This window comes from Rhynchophorus ferrugineus, unplaced genomic scaffold, assembly GCF_030347505.1.
Source record: "Rhynchophorus ferrugineus isolate W39M unplaced genomic scaffold, kcgeb_rfMv2 rfM4, whole genome shotgun sequence".
Classification (NCBI taxonomy): Eukaryota; Metazoa; Arthropoda; class Insecta; order Coleoptera; family Curculionidae; genus Rhynchophorus; species Rhynchophorus ferrugineus.
The window spans coordinates 6,291,026-6,308,521 of record NW_027472583.1 but is presented as its reverse complement, the minus strand read 5'-3'; the positions used below and the strand labels follow the sequence as shown (position 1 = coordinate 6,308,521).

Below are 17,496 nucleotides of genomic sequence, written 5' to 3'. Positions count from 1 at the left end.
TGAGTAAGTTACGGACTGAGTTATTTAGAGAAATATTAAACAAAGGTTCTGATTCCCACTATCGAAAGATCGCAATGGAGCGAGAGGAACACGAAGTTCTGTCTCGAAACATCTACGAAGATGATGTAACATAAAACTGGGCGAAGTTTAAAGTGAAATTACAAAATAAACAACGCTACAATGGCGTGGCGTTCCGAGTTTAACTTCCAACAGTACTTTCCCCTCATGTAAAAGGGATTACCGCACTCGAAGCGAATATAATAAGTGTATTATGGAGATTTTAAATATACTATCTGGGACCTATTCGGGGAGAAATTGTTGAATTTATAACGATTTACGGTTTTAATTAAAGTCGTCGAATACGGCGAGAATATCGTCGGGAAGACAAAAACGAAACGTAGCCGAAATCATCGGAGCGACTGCGAAACGGGAAAAGGGAGAAAAGGGAAAAATGTAATTACGCTCGGAGAGGATCTCATTCTTATATCGCAACTCTTCTCGTTCGCTATATTATTTGCCCTAAAACTTTCAGTTATTATTATGTACATTAACCGTGAGGTACTTTATTCCTAATATCCATCAACATAATTAATATAAACTCCGACTTATCAATCTGGACCACTATTGATTCAAGTTTGGTGATAATTAAGCGAAAATACTAAGCAAATAAAGTAAAAATTAAAATATACTATGTGACAGTTGATTGTTGTTGAATATAGTATGTCTATAAATATGAACAAAATCTTTAATTTCCAAGAGCTATAATTACGATAAATTTAATGTGCAATGCATGGCAGTCATAGCAGTATAGTTGTATTCGAAATAACAGTAAACGCACGTCATCAGGTTGTTTATTGTATTGTATACTAGCGACCCGCCCCGGTTTCGCACGGGTGCAATGCTGATACTAAATTAAATACACTACAGAAAAAATATGAACGTTGTATATAAAAACATAGCGGCCCGCTCCGACTTTGCACGGGCATAAAATATATATGCCTATGTCACTCAATGAAAACATGATTAAAATCCATCCAGTATTTTTGGTTCATTCATTACTGCCCTTGGCCTGCACGCATTAAATTTGGAGTAAAACAATTCCTCTTCCCCTATACTTACTATGAAGATTTCCTGCTATCTTTGGAATATCTAAATTCATACAATTTTTATTACATTACACATTTTTAAACGCAAATTTTAAATTTGTAATATCTCCGAAAATATTTGTTTAATTTACATGCTGTAAGGAACCATATTGATCTATATTAATTGCACACTGTATTTAAGGTACTTAATTCGATAAGGATTAATGCCGTATTGCTTAAAATAGCTTCGTAAATAAGCCATTTTCTCACGTAAAAAGTAAACAATAAAAATGGTTAATGTGGATTATCCCTAAAAGATAAACATATACCATCGCCGACTTTTTTGTAGACCTTTTTATGGTGTACAATACTGTAGTACATTAATTTGATCTAACTCGTAGGGTTAGGCAGCGTTTTTGCGAATTGCTAAATAAGCGTAAAAAATAGGTTAATTTACGACATCACGTTAGAAACCTCTAAAATTAGCAATGTTGCCTTAGTATATTATGCATGTATTATACATATGAACCTTCCTCTTGAATCACTCTATCTATTGAAAAAAACCGCATCAAAATCCGTTCGGTAGTTTTAAAGATTTAAGCGCACATAGGGATATAGGGACAGAAAAGGCGACTTTGTTTTATACTATGTAGTGATTGCAATTTGTAAAACCGTTCCAAAATCGAACAATATAGTACTTTCCATTTTATCATAGTTAAAAAGAGATACAATAATGTCTGATATTCATCAACGCAAGCCAACATTTTTCATAAAAAGCGTTACGCATTGCGCGTTTCGCAGCTCAAGATCAACACCACAACAACTCCATGGCTGGAGAATGTCGCGTACCTAGGTCTCCACGGCGGTTCGCTTGATATTACTAAACCCCGAAAACAATTCAGGAAATTTCGGGGATAGAAAACCTGCTATCTTCTCCGATCTGCCCTTCTAGCAGACTTCCCATCACCATCAAATGCTTATTTTACAACATATTAATCCGGTCCGTACTTCTCTACGGATCTAATATAAACTTCAAATATGTTACACCCAACCAGGTGACCCAACCATATTCATAGGGAAATTAACACTCCAGAAATCAAGCATTTCATATCTAAATTCTTCCACAAACAACAACTCAGTTCAAGTTCTTATGAAAACGCGCTTATCCACTAGGTGGTCGACATGTTGGGAGCTTAGCACGGCGTCGTCGTTAATACCTCCTATTTCCAAGCTGCAACAATCTCACCATCGTGAATTAATGGCAATTAATTAGACAATAGCATGGATTATAAAAGATCGCGTTGGGAACGCTAAGGATACTTTCTCTGGTATTACCTCGTATAGTCACCATTACACATGGGCTAAAAAGTCCTCATCGTGACAAAGAAAGCGCAGTTATTTTTTGACCAACATTGGCTATATTCCTCAATATAATCTCCATCAAAACCACACAATCATTCCAGTGCCACTCTGATATTTCAAAACCACTCTTGTAGAACGTTTTATCTTTTTCCTTAAAACAGGCCTGAGTTTCCGCGATAATCTCTTCATTGGAGCGAAGATCTTATCGGTGATCATTTTTTTAGGTCTGTGGACGGCTAGGCGCTGGGAGCTAAATATAAATCTAATCTAAAACAATTCGAAGATTAATAAATACAGCTTTGTCATTGCTTTGATTAGCTTGTGACACGGTGCGTTCTTTCGGTGAAACTTTTTTTTCTTTTCCATATATGGTTATTTCTTTACAATTTCCACCTTCAAACGCACCTATAATGAAAATTTCCGGTTCGTTACGTTGCGTCAAACACTGCTCAAAATCATCATCCCGTTCTTGTTTTTAGTCAACAGCAAGCAAACGCGACATCCACTTTGAACAGAGCTTTCTCATAGTCATATGCACATGTAAAATAAAACCGATACGTTCATTTGATATATTTACTCATGCAAACTCATGTAATTTCACTTTTCGAACATTTAAAATGAGTTTATGGAATTTTTTGGATGTTTTCTGGTGTTACCTGCTCATTTAGAAGTCCAGTGAGTGATTACACTGATTATAGCGACCCTCCAGCTTTTCGATACCACCTGCATTCGACGAAAGTCGTCATTCAAATGGTCCAATAACGCTATGTAATAGTCGCTGTTGATGGTCCTTAATTTATCAAGGTAGCCAATGAAAATTACTCCATGCGCATCCCAAAATGCAGACGCCATAACCTTGACAGCCGAGTGTTGCAAATTCCCACTCTTTGGAGTTCATCGTGTGCAGTCCACTCGGATGGCTGTCGATTTGACTTCGGAGTAAAATGATGGAGACATGTTTGATCCATTGTCACATATCCATGGAAAAACTCGGGTTTATTACTCTTTATTATCTTCAAACACTGCTCCGAATCATCAGCTCTTCGTTGTTTTTGGTCAAAAGTGAGCTCGGGCGGCACCCATTTTGCACTGAGCTTTCTCCTACCCAAATATTCGTGAATGATATGATGTACACGTTCAATTAATATCTTTAGAGCGTCTGCTATTTCATTAAATTTCAATTTACGGTCATTCAAAACCATTTTGTGGATTTCTTAATGTTTTCGTCGGTAACAACCTCTTTTGAACGTCCATTGCGTTCACCGTCTTTGGTGCTTATTTCACCACGCCTAAACTTAGCATACCAATCCTTGATGACTGATTTTCCTGGGGCAGTATCCGAAAATTCGGCATCAGGCCAAGTTTTTGTTAAAACTGTATTTTTTTCCTTCAAAAAGCAATATTTTAATATATTTAAAAGTATATATAAAATGCAAGACAAAAAAACTAGATACATTTTCAGCTTCGCGAAAATAAGCTGATGGCGTTTGTCAGATTAAATATGTGCGTCTGGAAATTCGCGCTCCAGCATACTGTACATGTGCAGCAGCATTCATAACACTCCGCGGGCCAACAAGACGTTGCGGGATCGATCGTTACGGAATTAACGTCGGGAAACTCAAAGTCTCGCTATTCCGGTTTTAGTTCGGCATTTTGTACCTAAAAGCAACACGCTCCAGAAACATTAGATATGTAATCTTATACGCTTAATGCCGAAGCCATCTCCTGCCATAATCCCGCCGTCGATATCCTTTCAGAAACCACAAGGAACGGGCGTAAGAAAATACCACATCCACTTCCCGGAAAATCCGGCCGCCATATAATCCGGATAGTTCGCATGTTGCCGTTTCTTTTCTCCTTTCTGTTTTCAGTGATGGGAGCTCGTAGTTTTGTTTCAACAATTTATACATTTTTTATTAGAGGCGTCTAGGAAATGACTCCTATTAACTTTGTACTGACATATTTATTTTTTAATAATTAAACATGAATATAATAGATTAATTTCCGTTATGCTAAATATCCAAGCATTCCGTTCTTTTTTGTGAATAGTAGCTTATTTTTCTTTTCGATTTCCATTGTAAATTTGATCTATTCGTATTTAAGTGCTCGTAAAATCCATCTAAAGCTTTTTGTCTATATAAGGAAAATATCGCCCACATACCTGAGATATAGGTGAGCTTTATAGCTAGCTCTATTTATTGCTCTTACTCTCCTTAATAGTTCAAGAAATTCAACACAACACTACCCGTTAAGTATTCATCAGCCTTTCATTCAAAGCATTGCATTTCTAATCTGCATTTCTCTTACCATTATAAAGTAAAATTCTATTCCAAAATTGACACCAAATCGATAATCCTTCAGGGTATTTTCTTACTGTGTATCTTTACAATGAAAAAGCTGAAAAACTTCTATGGTGAATTAAAATTAATAATAAATAATTTTATAAAACTTTTGGCACAACATCCATTGACCTGAGGCAACCATGGACTAAGAGTGTCTGTTAAACCATGGATATTAGTAAGTTTAACAGCATTCAAATCTATCAAAGAATAATTTATATTACCCCGGAAACATATCATCCAATTAACATGTCTCAATCATCATCTTGTCTTCTTTTCTTGATATAATGTTTCTTTTCTTGATATCTTGATTCCAATTAATTGAGCGAATTCAAAATATAATATTAAAGTAAAATATCACTATCACTATCACTGAAATATGCGATTCATATAACATAACATAACATTGTGCTTGACATAACCTGTAGAAAGATTTTTTCTTGACAGACTTTACGAATTCCCCAAGAAAAGGCTGTTTGTCTGACAGTACATTTAACATTATTATGTTCATGAACGGAAATTCTTCTTTTACCGAGTAATAGGTTGTACTGGGTTATACAATTTTACTTATATAATCTAGCACCTGACTGTATTTTGTAATTAAATATATTTAAAATACTGCATTTTGTATTTCGTGGTTCTCATTGGGCCTCTGACATAACACATTTCTAGTCTAAAAAAAATAATGAGAAAATGTCATCAAAATAGTATTTATTTTAACATTATTGTAGATCTAATGCATATATTATAAATGGATTTGAACTACAACTGATTATATAGTTAAGAGTTTGTAGGTTAGGGTTTTATATTACAGTTACTCAACAAAGACTGTCACTTTCGTAATCGATACTCAGTAACTAAGTTTTTTCTTGTTGTTGATTGAAAATATGTCTATCAATTTATTTCGCACTTTTTGCTATCAACATCTTATAATTACACTATTCTAAAATTTCATGGCATTCATTCATTCAAAAAGTTATAAGTATAAAGTATACATTCTTCATTCTTACCTACATTTACCATAATCTTCAAACAAATCCTGTTGTTATACTATAGCAATTTATATAATTAGTGCTCCAAAATTCGAATATTTTACTAATAATCCACACCTTATAGACTTACTTTCGTATTGACTACTACTAATTCCGTCTTTTATATAATATGTAATTATATTACGTCAACAAACTATTTTAAACATAAAATTAACCTAAAAAATACCTCCTAACCACAACTCTTGTCTGTAAACAACAACGCCTGGCTGTGAAATTTGTCAGGCTGGTTTCGAATGAACGCGCATGAGTAGCCCGCACAACTTTCGGCTTTTGCTGTCGCCTGTTTTCTTCTTTCGTCAAGGTAAATCTACCGTTTTTTGATTTTCGCCATCAATCAATATCCACAAGGTTTGAACCACCACAAGATGCCATAAAATCGAACGACTCTTCCCCGATATCGAATTACGTCGACAGCATCGACAATAAACGGTGTATTTCGTGGTTCTCATTGGGCCTCTGACATAACAAATTTCTAGTCTAAAAAAAATAATGAGAAAATGTTATCAAAATATTATTTATTTTAACATTATTGTAGATCTAATGCATATATTATAAATGGACTTGAACTACAACTAATTATATAGTTAAGAGTTTGTAGGTTAGGGTTTTATATTACAGTTACTCAGCAAAGACTGTCACTTTCGTAATCGATACTCAGTAACTAAGTTTTTTCTTGTTGTTGATTGAAAATATGTCTATCAATTTATTTCGCACTTTCTGCTATCAACATCTTATAATTACACTATTCTAAAATTTCATGCCATTCATTCATTTTTATTTCAACATCTTTTGAAATATCTGTAAAATCAAAAAGTTATAAGTATAAAATATACATTCTTCATTCTTACCTACATTTACCATAATCTTCAAACAAATCCTGTTTTTAGATCATTTAAGATATATATATATATATATATATATATATATATATATATATATATATATATATATATATATATATTATATATATATATACCATTGTTATACTATAGCAATGACTACTACTAATTCGGTCTTTTATATAATATGTAATTATATTATGTCAACAAACTATTTTAAACATAAAATTAACCTAAAAAATACCTCCTAACCACAACTGTTTGTAAACAACAACGCCTAGCTGTGAAATTTGTCAGACTGGTTTCGAATGAACGCGCATGAGTAGCCCGCACAACTTTCGGCTTTTGCTGTCGCCTGTTTTCTTCTTTCATCAAGATAAATCTACCGTTTTTTATTTTCGCCATCAATCAATATCCACAAGGTTTGAACCACCACAAGATGCCATAAAATCGAACGACTCTTCCCCGATATCGAATTACGCCGACAGCATCGACAATAAACGGTGAATTATCGCCGTTCGTCGCTCTACATCTCGTCTACGATGTCCTTTAGATGTCGGGACGCTTTTAACCTGATTTAAGTGTTTTATTAAAACAGGCGTCGTCCTCTCTCTCCCGAACTTGACTGCGTCTTTTGTCAGCCGGATGAATATTCATGGCGGCATCCGCTGCGGCGTACCGAAGCCGAGACAATAAACATTTTTTATTGCCCGATACTCGCTAATGAAAACATTTTCAGTTGCAAAATCTTCACTTTGACGGCCGACGAACGGCATGAGGCGTCGCGGGGGGGTTGGGGGGATGGGATGGGTGTTGGGGCGAGCATAAGGCGAGTTAATGTTTCCCGAAACCTCCGCAGCAAAACGTTTAATAGCTGGAACGAGGATTTCTCAGTCGTGACATTAATGAAACAGTTACTCGTTTATTCATTTATGTCGTCGAGAAAAAAGTTGTACGGGGAAGATATAAAAGTATAATGTAAAAAGAACGAATATGGAATGAGTTGGGGTAGGTATAAAATCCCATAAAGGGAATTGTATAAGTATGGAACACCCTGAACGGGGGCGGAACATCTGTAGTTCCGGGGAGATAGGAATTTTATGGGCTTTCCTAAATTTATCTATAACACATTTTGTTTTGTACATTTACAAATAAATTGATGATAAGTTCGGGAGAAGAACTCTTGTACATTTTTAAGATTCATAGATTAAATATGTATCTAAAATATGTCGTCATATTTTACTAAAATTTATATTTACTTGTTGTTTGTTGTTCTCTTGACAATAATATTTCAGGAGCGCATCTGTTAGGATTCCGTTATGTTTCTTGTACAAATAAGTCTCTTGCATTCAATAATGTAAGGCATCGACGGTTACATAACATAATATTGTTTAATATACATTCTCATATCGAAAGAAAAAAAAGTGGTGCAAACTGTTGAACAAACTCTGCCTGGCAAACAATGAAATCACAATATTGAAATAGTTCTAACTTAACTTTCGCTTAACAAGTTCGATAGTTTTAATATTATTCTGTATAAAGAACAGTTTTCACTAGTCATAGAACCATAAAAAATGCCCTTCATATATTTTTTGTTGCTACATTTGAATAAAGCTGCTACCTGTAGCACATCAAGAGCTTTTAGAAACTAGTGATGCTGCTCCATCATACCTATATAGTTGGTTTCAACCATTTAAAAGTAATTTTGGTGATATCGAAGCCAAAGAACGCCTGAGATGGACAAAAATATTCTCATACAACAAATTCCAAAAGGAAAACCCAGCTCATGCACTCAAAGAACTGTTAGACAGCTTATCAGTTCATAAACCAACTGTTTCCAAACATATTTGCCACACTAGTTGAGCCAAAATACCATTTCGAACTATTTCAATATTGTGATTTCATTGTTTGCCCGGCAACAAAAGAATAGCTCTTTTTTTGGCGTATTGTAACTTGCGATGAAAAGATCTAGTAAAAGTCATGAATTAGGAACATTTATGGCCATAAAGTCTTGCTGTGCACATTGTGAGATTAGGAAGGTGTAGTGTATCACGAGTTGCTAAAACCGAACTAATTTGTTGTTACAGATGTCAATTAAAGGAAGGGAGCGATGTGTTGCAAGAGGACCAACAATAGGGCTGTTTCTTTACAACTCTCAATCACATATTGCAAGAATTTTGAATATATAACATATATAACATATAAATTGCTGCTCAAATGTAGTTTAGATATAATGCCTTTTAATTACAACTTGTTGACTTCAATACAGCGTGGCTTGGCTATTGCAGCAAGCTTCGAAATGCTGAAGAACTGTGGGTATAGTTAATATGGCTCAATATTGCCAGAAAGATGGGAAAAAGTTGTAGAAAATGATATAAAATATGTTTCTCAATCAAATTTATTTTTAAAGCAAAAACAATGATCAGAATAGTTGCGAGCATCTAATAATGATTTTGTATCATCATTAGTTAATTTCCTTGTCTTCTATTAAAACTCCAATAGCCGAGTCAATATTATTGGTGGAAAACATTTATCTTGGATCTTTAGTTTAAAGTTTGCGCAAACATATTGCTTATTTTTAAAAGGGTATGGCGATACCGATTAAAATGAAACATGTCATGTAAAGTGGTATCAGAAGCACAAAACATGGGCCCATGCCCTTTGCCAACTAGATATAGAAAGTTTACCCCATTAGATACTGAAAATATAAACTTTTGACTGTACTGTATTTTATAATATTTTCAAGTCAGCTCCATTGAAACAATAACTATAAATATCTGTTTAAAAGTTTAACAATTTTTAATGCAAAATTCATAGATAATCTTATAATAAATAGTATATAATCTTTAAGCAGTTTTTTGAGTAGGCTGTGGTGACTTGTTGTTACTTTAATTAAGTTACTTTAACTTCATTTTAAATTTGTCCATGTTAACAGGTAAATTGAAAAATCCCCGGTCTGTCACATATATGGCGCTAATAGAATTAAATCCATATGTTTTTTTAGTTAGCCCTAACACTCAAAAGATGCGTGTATAAATTTGACAGCTGTCGAATTATTAGTTTGTAAATTATAGCATTCTCAGTGAAGCAATTTTTGTTATTGTGAAAAAAAAATGGATAAAAAGGAATTTCGCGTGTTGATAAAATATTGCTTTTTGAAGGGAAAAAATACAGTTGAAACAAATATTTGGCTTGATGCCGAGTTTCCGGACACTGCCCCAGGAAAATCAACCATCAAGGATTGGTATGCTAAGTTTAAACGTGGTGAAATGAGCCCGAAGACGGTGAACGTAGTGGACGCCCAAAAGAGGTTGTTACCGATGAAACCATTTAAAAAATCTTCAAAGTAACTGGTGGGCTAATCGGGTGCCGCACGAACTCACTTTTGACCTAAAAGAGCGACTGGTTGAAGATTCCAAGCAGTGTTTGAAGATGGTCAAGCTTAATAAACCCGAGTTTTTGCATCGATATGTGACAATGGGTGAAACATGGCTCTATCATTTCACTGCGAAGACCAATCGACAGTAATCCGAGTGGACTGCACACGATAAACCCGCTCCAAAGCGTGGGAAATGGCAACAGAGGCTGGCAGGGTTATGGCGTCTGTATTTTGGGATGCGCATGGAATAACTTTCATTGACTACCTAGAAAATATAAGGACCATCAACAGCGACTATTACGTATCGTTATTGTATCGTTTGAAGGCCGAAATTTCCGAAAAACGGCCGCAGTTGCAGAAAAAGCAAGTGCTACTTTACCAAGACAATGCACCGTATCATAAATCAGTGAAAACAATGGCATAATTCCATGAATTGGGCTTCGAATTGTTTTTTAATCTGCCGTATTCTCCAGATCTGGCCCCCAGCGACTTTTTCATTCTCAAATCTCAAAAGAATGCTCGCTAGGAAGAGATTTTCGTCTATTGAAGAGGTGATCGCCTAAACTGAGGCCTATTTTAAAGCAAAGGACAAATCTTGCTACAAAAATGATATAGAAAAGTTGGAGGGTAGCTATAATCAGTGTATCACACTTGAAGGGAATTATCTTGAATAAAAAAAAAACAAATTTTGCCAAAAAAACGTGTTTTATACTATGGTAGGCCGGGGACTTTTCAATTGACCTGTTAAATTAGAAATAGCTGCTCAAAATTCATTTAGATATTTTGCGTAGTATTGAGTGTCCTACCTATACAAACATATCGCAAGTAGTTTACGCGTTTGGCGAAGACAGGTATACAGTGTAGACGTCAAAAATTACAACAATATTACAACAATAATCATCCCATTAAATAGATGATGAATTTGCTTCAGAGAAACCGATACACTATCAATCGTATAATGACAAATTCAAACAGATTTATATTTAAAAATCATGACAAATTTATTTTATTACATGTCATTTAACAACATACAGTTTGGAAGTATATTTGTTGCTGTATCATAAAAATTAAAACCATTTTCTTTGTACACTTGAATATAAACTACAAATTACACAATATGAAAGATTCTCATTTAAAATAACCAAAACAAAAGTTATGTGGAGCGACCTTTATTGTCGGAGTCAACTCGTCACATAAATGAAAATTCCACGGGCACGAAACGTTCCCGTTTTCTAAACGTCTTCGAGCACTCCTCGAAAAGGAAAATTGTTTTAATGAATCGCTTAAATCACCGACAATGTGGCAACGACTGAGCGCGCTGGAGGGGGCCGGGAAGTCGAAATATGACCGTTTTTAATGTGATTAAATCTGGAACCTTTTCGGCGCAAAAATTACGACGACTTGCGATGGCTCCTCTGACCTTTGCCGATAACCTGACCCAGGTGCGGTCACCGCCAATTTTCAGCTTATAATTCTGTCCGTGCCCGGCGGAAAACGGATGTTGTTAAGTGAAAAATGACGTCGATTTATCCTACAAGTTATTTTCTATTTTTTTCTTTAGGGAGGGCGCGTTTTTACGTCATACCAACTATTGCGGACTCAGTCAGGGTATCTACAGGTAAATAGAGATCAGCTTGAAATCATCATTTACTAACCAAACGCCTCATCAAGCTCACCTAATATAGATAAGAGGATCGTTCAACATACTCGCGTTTGGGTTTGTTGTATATTTAACAAGTCAGTTGAAAAGTCCCCGGCCTACCATAGTAAAACATATTTTTTTGGTAAAGTTTTTTTTTATTCAACATAATTCCCCACAAGGGAGATCTACTGATTATAGCGACTCTCCAACTTTTCGATACCATTTTTGTAGTACGATTTGTCCTTTGCTTCAAAATAGGCCTCGGTTTCGGCGATCACCTCATCATTCTAAGAAAATGTCTTTCCAGCGAGCATTCTCTTGAGATCTGAGAACAGGAAATAGTCCCTGGGGGTAGATATGGAGAAAAAGGTGGATGAGCAAGCAATTCGAAGCCCAATTCATGGATTATTGCCATTGTTTTCACTGACTTGTGACACGGTGCATTGTCTTGAAGAAGCGGTCCAATAACGCTATGTAACAGTCGCCGTTGATGGGCCTTCCTTTTTCAAGGTAATCAATGAAAATTATTCCATGCGCATCCCAAAATACAGACGCCATAACCTTGCCAGCTCACTGTTGCGTTTTCCAACGCTTTGGAGCGGATTCATCATGTGCAGTCCACTCGAATGACTGTCGATTGGACTTCGGAGTGAAATAATGGAGCCATGTTTCATCCATTGCCAAATATGGACTTAGAAACTCGGGTTTATTATGCTTGATCATCTTCAAACACTGCTACGAATCATCAACTCGTCGTTGTTTTGGTCAAAAGTGAGCTCGCCCGCCACCCAGCTTTGCACAGAGCTTTCTCATACCCAAATACTCGTAAATGATATGATGTACACGTTCAGTTGATATCTTTGACACTCCAATGCTATTTCTTTCAATTTCAATTTATGGTCATTCAATATCATTTTGTCGATATTTTAAATGTTTTGATCGGTAACAACCTCTTTTAGCCGTCCCCTGCATTTACCGTCTTCGGTGCTCATTTCAGCACATCTAAACTGAGCATACCAATGGTTGATTTTCCTGAGCAATATCCGGAAACTCGGCATCAAGCCAAGTTTTTGCTTCAACTGCATTTTTTCCCTTCAATAAACAAGATTTTATCAACGCGCGAAATTCCTTTTATCCATTTTTTTTGCATTAACAAAAGTTGCTTCACTCAAAATGCTATAGTTCACAAACTAATAATCCCAAAGCTGTCAAATTTATACACACATCTTTTAAGGGCTAACTAAAAAATATGTGGATTTAATTCTAGTAGTGCCATCTATATGCCAGGCCGGGGACTTTTCAATTGACTTGTTATTTCAGTGAGAATCACCAAACATTACATTATGTAATAATCATCCAAACTTATTAAAAGCATGTTTGTACTGAATAATCCCATTGGTAAATTGATAAATATAATTTATTAGTTGCACTTAATATCCTTTAGCAGCTCCCAATATTAGATATTCCAGAAACTGAATTTTCTGATGTCGAGCTCACAATTGAGTAGTAACAAACAGAAAAAAATAATAGTTACCAGATGTACCGGATGGTTATTACCAGTTTTTTTGTAAGAAATTACTCGATTAAAAAAATGGAAAAATATATTTACTGAAAATATTGGTAATTTGATTCTATACACCTTGCTCATCTTTCGGGCGATTTATGGCCATCCCAAAAAAATTATTTATCCTTTGAGCAAAACCATTCATCGATCAATTTTCTGTACTGCAATGCAAGCGTACGTCCCATTTATGCGAAAGTTGTTAGTCCGGCCGGGCAACGTCTGTAGAGTATGACGGATGAGATGATATGTCCTAGACTTGTATTTTCAAGGCTTCCTTGACCGGCTTTGGTAAAATCACATTATCGTATTTTTTGCTTCATTCTCGACTGACGCTTTTGACCAATGCATGGTTCAAATTGATCGTTTGTTATCAGTAGCGATCACTATTAACTGTTTCACCAGATTTCGACAGTTTATAATACACTCTGATACCACCAAACATAGAGCATTGTTTTGCGACCAAAACGACTTGGTCTTGGAGTCGATTTGTCAGGTGATAACTATGATTTTTGGCTCCTAGTTGATCATACCTCTAAAGCAACATTTCACAGACGATTTTTCGATTTTCCATTTGCTTGTCGTCCAATTGGTACAGCACACATCTATCTTTTGGGCCACATTTAATGCTTTTGTCAATTGTTTTTGAGTTTGGCTTGGATCTTCATTCAATAACTCTTTCAGTTTCGAATCTTCAAACTCTTTGGGTCTACCAGAAAATTCTTTGTCTTGCACATCAAAATCATCACTTTTGAATCTTCGATACCACATTTCACATGTTTTTAAGGTTAGAGCATGCTTACCGTAAGTTTCTACCAGCAAACGATGACTTTCAGCAGGTATTTTATTTTATGTTAAATAATGAAAGCAATGCGTGCTGCAAATGCACGTTTTCATGCACGAAACTTGACATTTTCAAAGAGGTATAAATCTATAACGGTGTTACTATCGCAAAATATAACATAGGGTATATATATATATATATATATATATATATATATATATATATATATATATATATATATATATATATATGAATTTGTATATATGTATAATTTTGAAGCTTGATGTCAATAGATTAAAATGACATAGGTGTCAAATCATAACATTGCATAATTAGGCCTAGCAACATCTGTTAGAGAAACCAGTAATTACTTTCCGGTACACCCGGTAAGTATTTATAAGACCTATATGTTAGTATTTGTAGGCCTATAATAATGATTTTGATCACGTTATGTTTGCTCAAATTTGTCGGTTGGAGGGAAATTCGCTAATATTTAAAAATGATGAGAATAAAAATTGTCGAACAATAAGTCTCCTATTAATTTCCGTGGAAATAATTATACAGATGTGACCTCAACGATATGTAGGAAATAATCCGAAGAAAACAAACAGGATTTGATTGAATCGCGGTTGTTTATATAAGATTGTCGCATTCTGTCAATTTTTAGACGGAACGTATTGGATGTGGAAAGCGTGCGATTGTGGTTCTTATTGATTTTCGCTCTGCCTTCCACTGTATATACTAGTCCTCACTTTCGGCTATAAGTATAATGAACTTAAGTGAGATATAATATATTTATTTTCTGCGTTTATTTCAGTTTTATTATTATGTGGTAATTTATTATCTTAGTTTGAAATTTTCTTTCCCATCAACTAAATAAACAGAATGCCATTGCCACTAAACAACAAAATACAAAATTTAATTGAAAACACAGATTTTGAAACACGCGAAAAGATTTTCTGATACCCTTTACTGTAACTAAAATATAAGAGATTAAAATTGTTGATATTAATTAAATTTTGCATCTACTATTCGCGTTTCTATGTTATTTTTAATTTAAAATATATTTAATTAACACATACAAACTGTTCTTTCATTGGTTTGACAAGCATTTAGGATTAAATAGACGGTAATTGTCATGTATCATTGTAGATATTCATATTATATTCTTGCGTACATCCATACATTCTAAATATTTTTTTTGACTCTTTAGGTGAGCTTTATTGATGAATTAGCACTACATATTAAATATATACTATATATTGAACATTTTCCATAGTTTCATACAACTTCTTCCATTTTTTTTTTGATAATGTTGGTTTGACAGCCATCAATCACCTCATTCTAACTGCATTGGATTCATTTCTGAACTTCTTCAGTATTTCTAACTCTATACCAATGAATCCATGCTGCCATGTGTGCGATCTAGACAATGTTTCGCTTCTGTGGTGATGTGGATGGTTGTTCTAGATTAACCCAAGAATTTTTGCTCTTGGATTATCATAGTAGATATAATTTTCGTCATATAATCGTTAGTCACCACACACCATAGAAAACACTTCTTTTTGCCTAACAAGCAAGTGATACTCCGATATTGAAATGATTTGGTTTAATTTAAAATTATTATTCATTAAGATATATATTAATTATCTTCATTATCAAGATCTTTCCCATATCGTAAAAATGTCCCTAAACAGTTCACTCAATAACTATTAAGCTCCTTGAAAATATTTTGAGGAAATTATAATAAGACTAGCAATTAATTATCTTCGCACTATTTTGAGTATCTGCTATTTCTCAATTACATCAAAATCAGAACTTAGACGATAGATACTAGGATAAACGGAGCGGCATCACTATAAGTTTCTAAAGGTGTTTTATGGGCTTCGACGACAAATCAAACAGCAAAAGTAATTTACGTGAAAAATGTTATTTTGTGCTATCCATATTTAGCATCTATGTATACTGAATAACTCGGTAGTACTAAGTAGACAATGCATTTTATATAGAGATATTGCAAAACCATTGATTTTAACAGTTCATCAACAGATATCTCTGATACAAGCATCTAATATTCTTAATATCTAATATTCACGTATTTGTAAAAAGGTTGTTTTTGAACTACACATTGGTGACAATACATTGATGACCCATATTCAAAACCACAAATAATTGAAATAAAATCACCATATTTGTTCGCCGAGATCACCATTGTGTTAAACAATTGTTCTGATATTCGAACTAACTAATTTAACTGCAAAATAAGCACATAGTTAACACTATGAATAAGCATAATCATCAGAATATTGACATTATAAATGTTGAAATAATAATTTACCAAAAATAACACTAAATTAGTAAAGTGTAGGATAATATTATAATCATAACATAAAAACAAATACTTCATTATCTAAGTTTTTGGTATCTAAGACATAATTCAACTCAAAAAACACGTGAACTAATAACATTTAATGATAATAAATTCAAAGAAAGTCACTAATTAAATCAAAAGGCCTCAGGCATATTATTATATTAATAAATATACTTACGGAGAAGAAGAGCTGTACATCACTTATAATCCTGCGTTATCATTAATTCATCACTGATAATTGCTACGTCGTCCTGGCAGATTATAGCGGTATTAACCGAAACTATGATTGTAATTAGAGTTGTTATTGAATCTCAAGGAGAATATAAATAACATGTATAACCTAACGAAGCTTTTGTAAATATATAATGATAAGTTTCTGAAACTACATTAATATCATTTAATACGATAATATGAGATGTGTTTATGTTCCGGGGTCCTTTTTACCAACTAGGGTTCATTTAAGAAGTTACACTCTTTAGAATGGATTCCGAAACAATGAAACAAATGAATGATATATATGCCTCTTACAATAATCTGGCTGTTCCTCAGTTAACATATAACATTTCACATTTTAACAAATCACCTTTAGGCATCTCATCACCATCTCATGGCCCTGGCATTGAAGGAAATTTTGAGTATAGATTGTAGATTGTATCTATAAGAATTGAGTAATATTATTCAAAACCTTGATTCATCAATTGAATATTGAGCTTCTAAAACCAATGCTACAGGAACTGAATCGTCTGCAATGATATCAGAGGCCCTCTAAATATACCCATCAAACTGTTTGATTTTGAAAAAAAAACCATCAATAGTTTAATGTTTGTAATTAATTTAATTTCAAGTATAATCCAATAGATTAAAAATTATTCATGGACATATTAATGCCTAGATTGAAAGCTATACTGCTTCACGATGGCAACTGCATTAGTTCTATAGCTATTAGTCATGAAGCTAACATGAATGCATATCAAATGACTCAATCAAATGTGCTGAACATAAATTGAAATGCTGTAGCAAACCTAAAAGTGATTACTAAACTAATAGGAATTAAACTAGCATCCATTTTTTGCTGTTGATTT

At 34.1% G+C, this 17,496-nt stretch overlaps 1 protein-coding gene across 4 annotated transcripts in view; it reads left to right on the top strand.

Moving 5' to 3' along the window:
* Positions 1–17,496, top strand: part of side-IV (sidestep IV) — a 573,009-nt gene that overhangs the window by 380,599 nt on the left and 174,914 nt on the right. For 2 of the 4 annotated variants that reach the window (XM_076404299.1, XM_076404296.1), the window contains exon 3: positions 11,618–11,674. The exons of the other annotated variants lie outside the window; for them this stretch is intronic. In XM_076404299.1, coding sequence (XP_076260414.1) covers positions 11,618–11,674 — 57 coding nt within the window. The remainder of the gene's footprint in view (positions 1–11,617; positions 11,675–17,496) is intronic. 4 annotated transcript variants of the gene reach the window in all.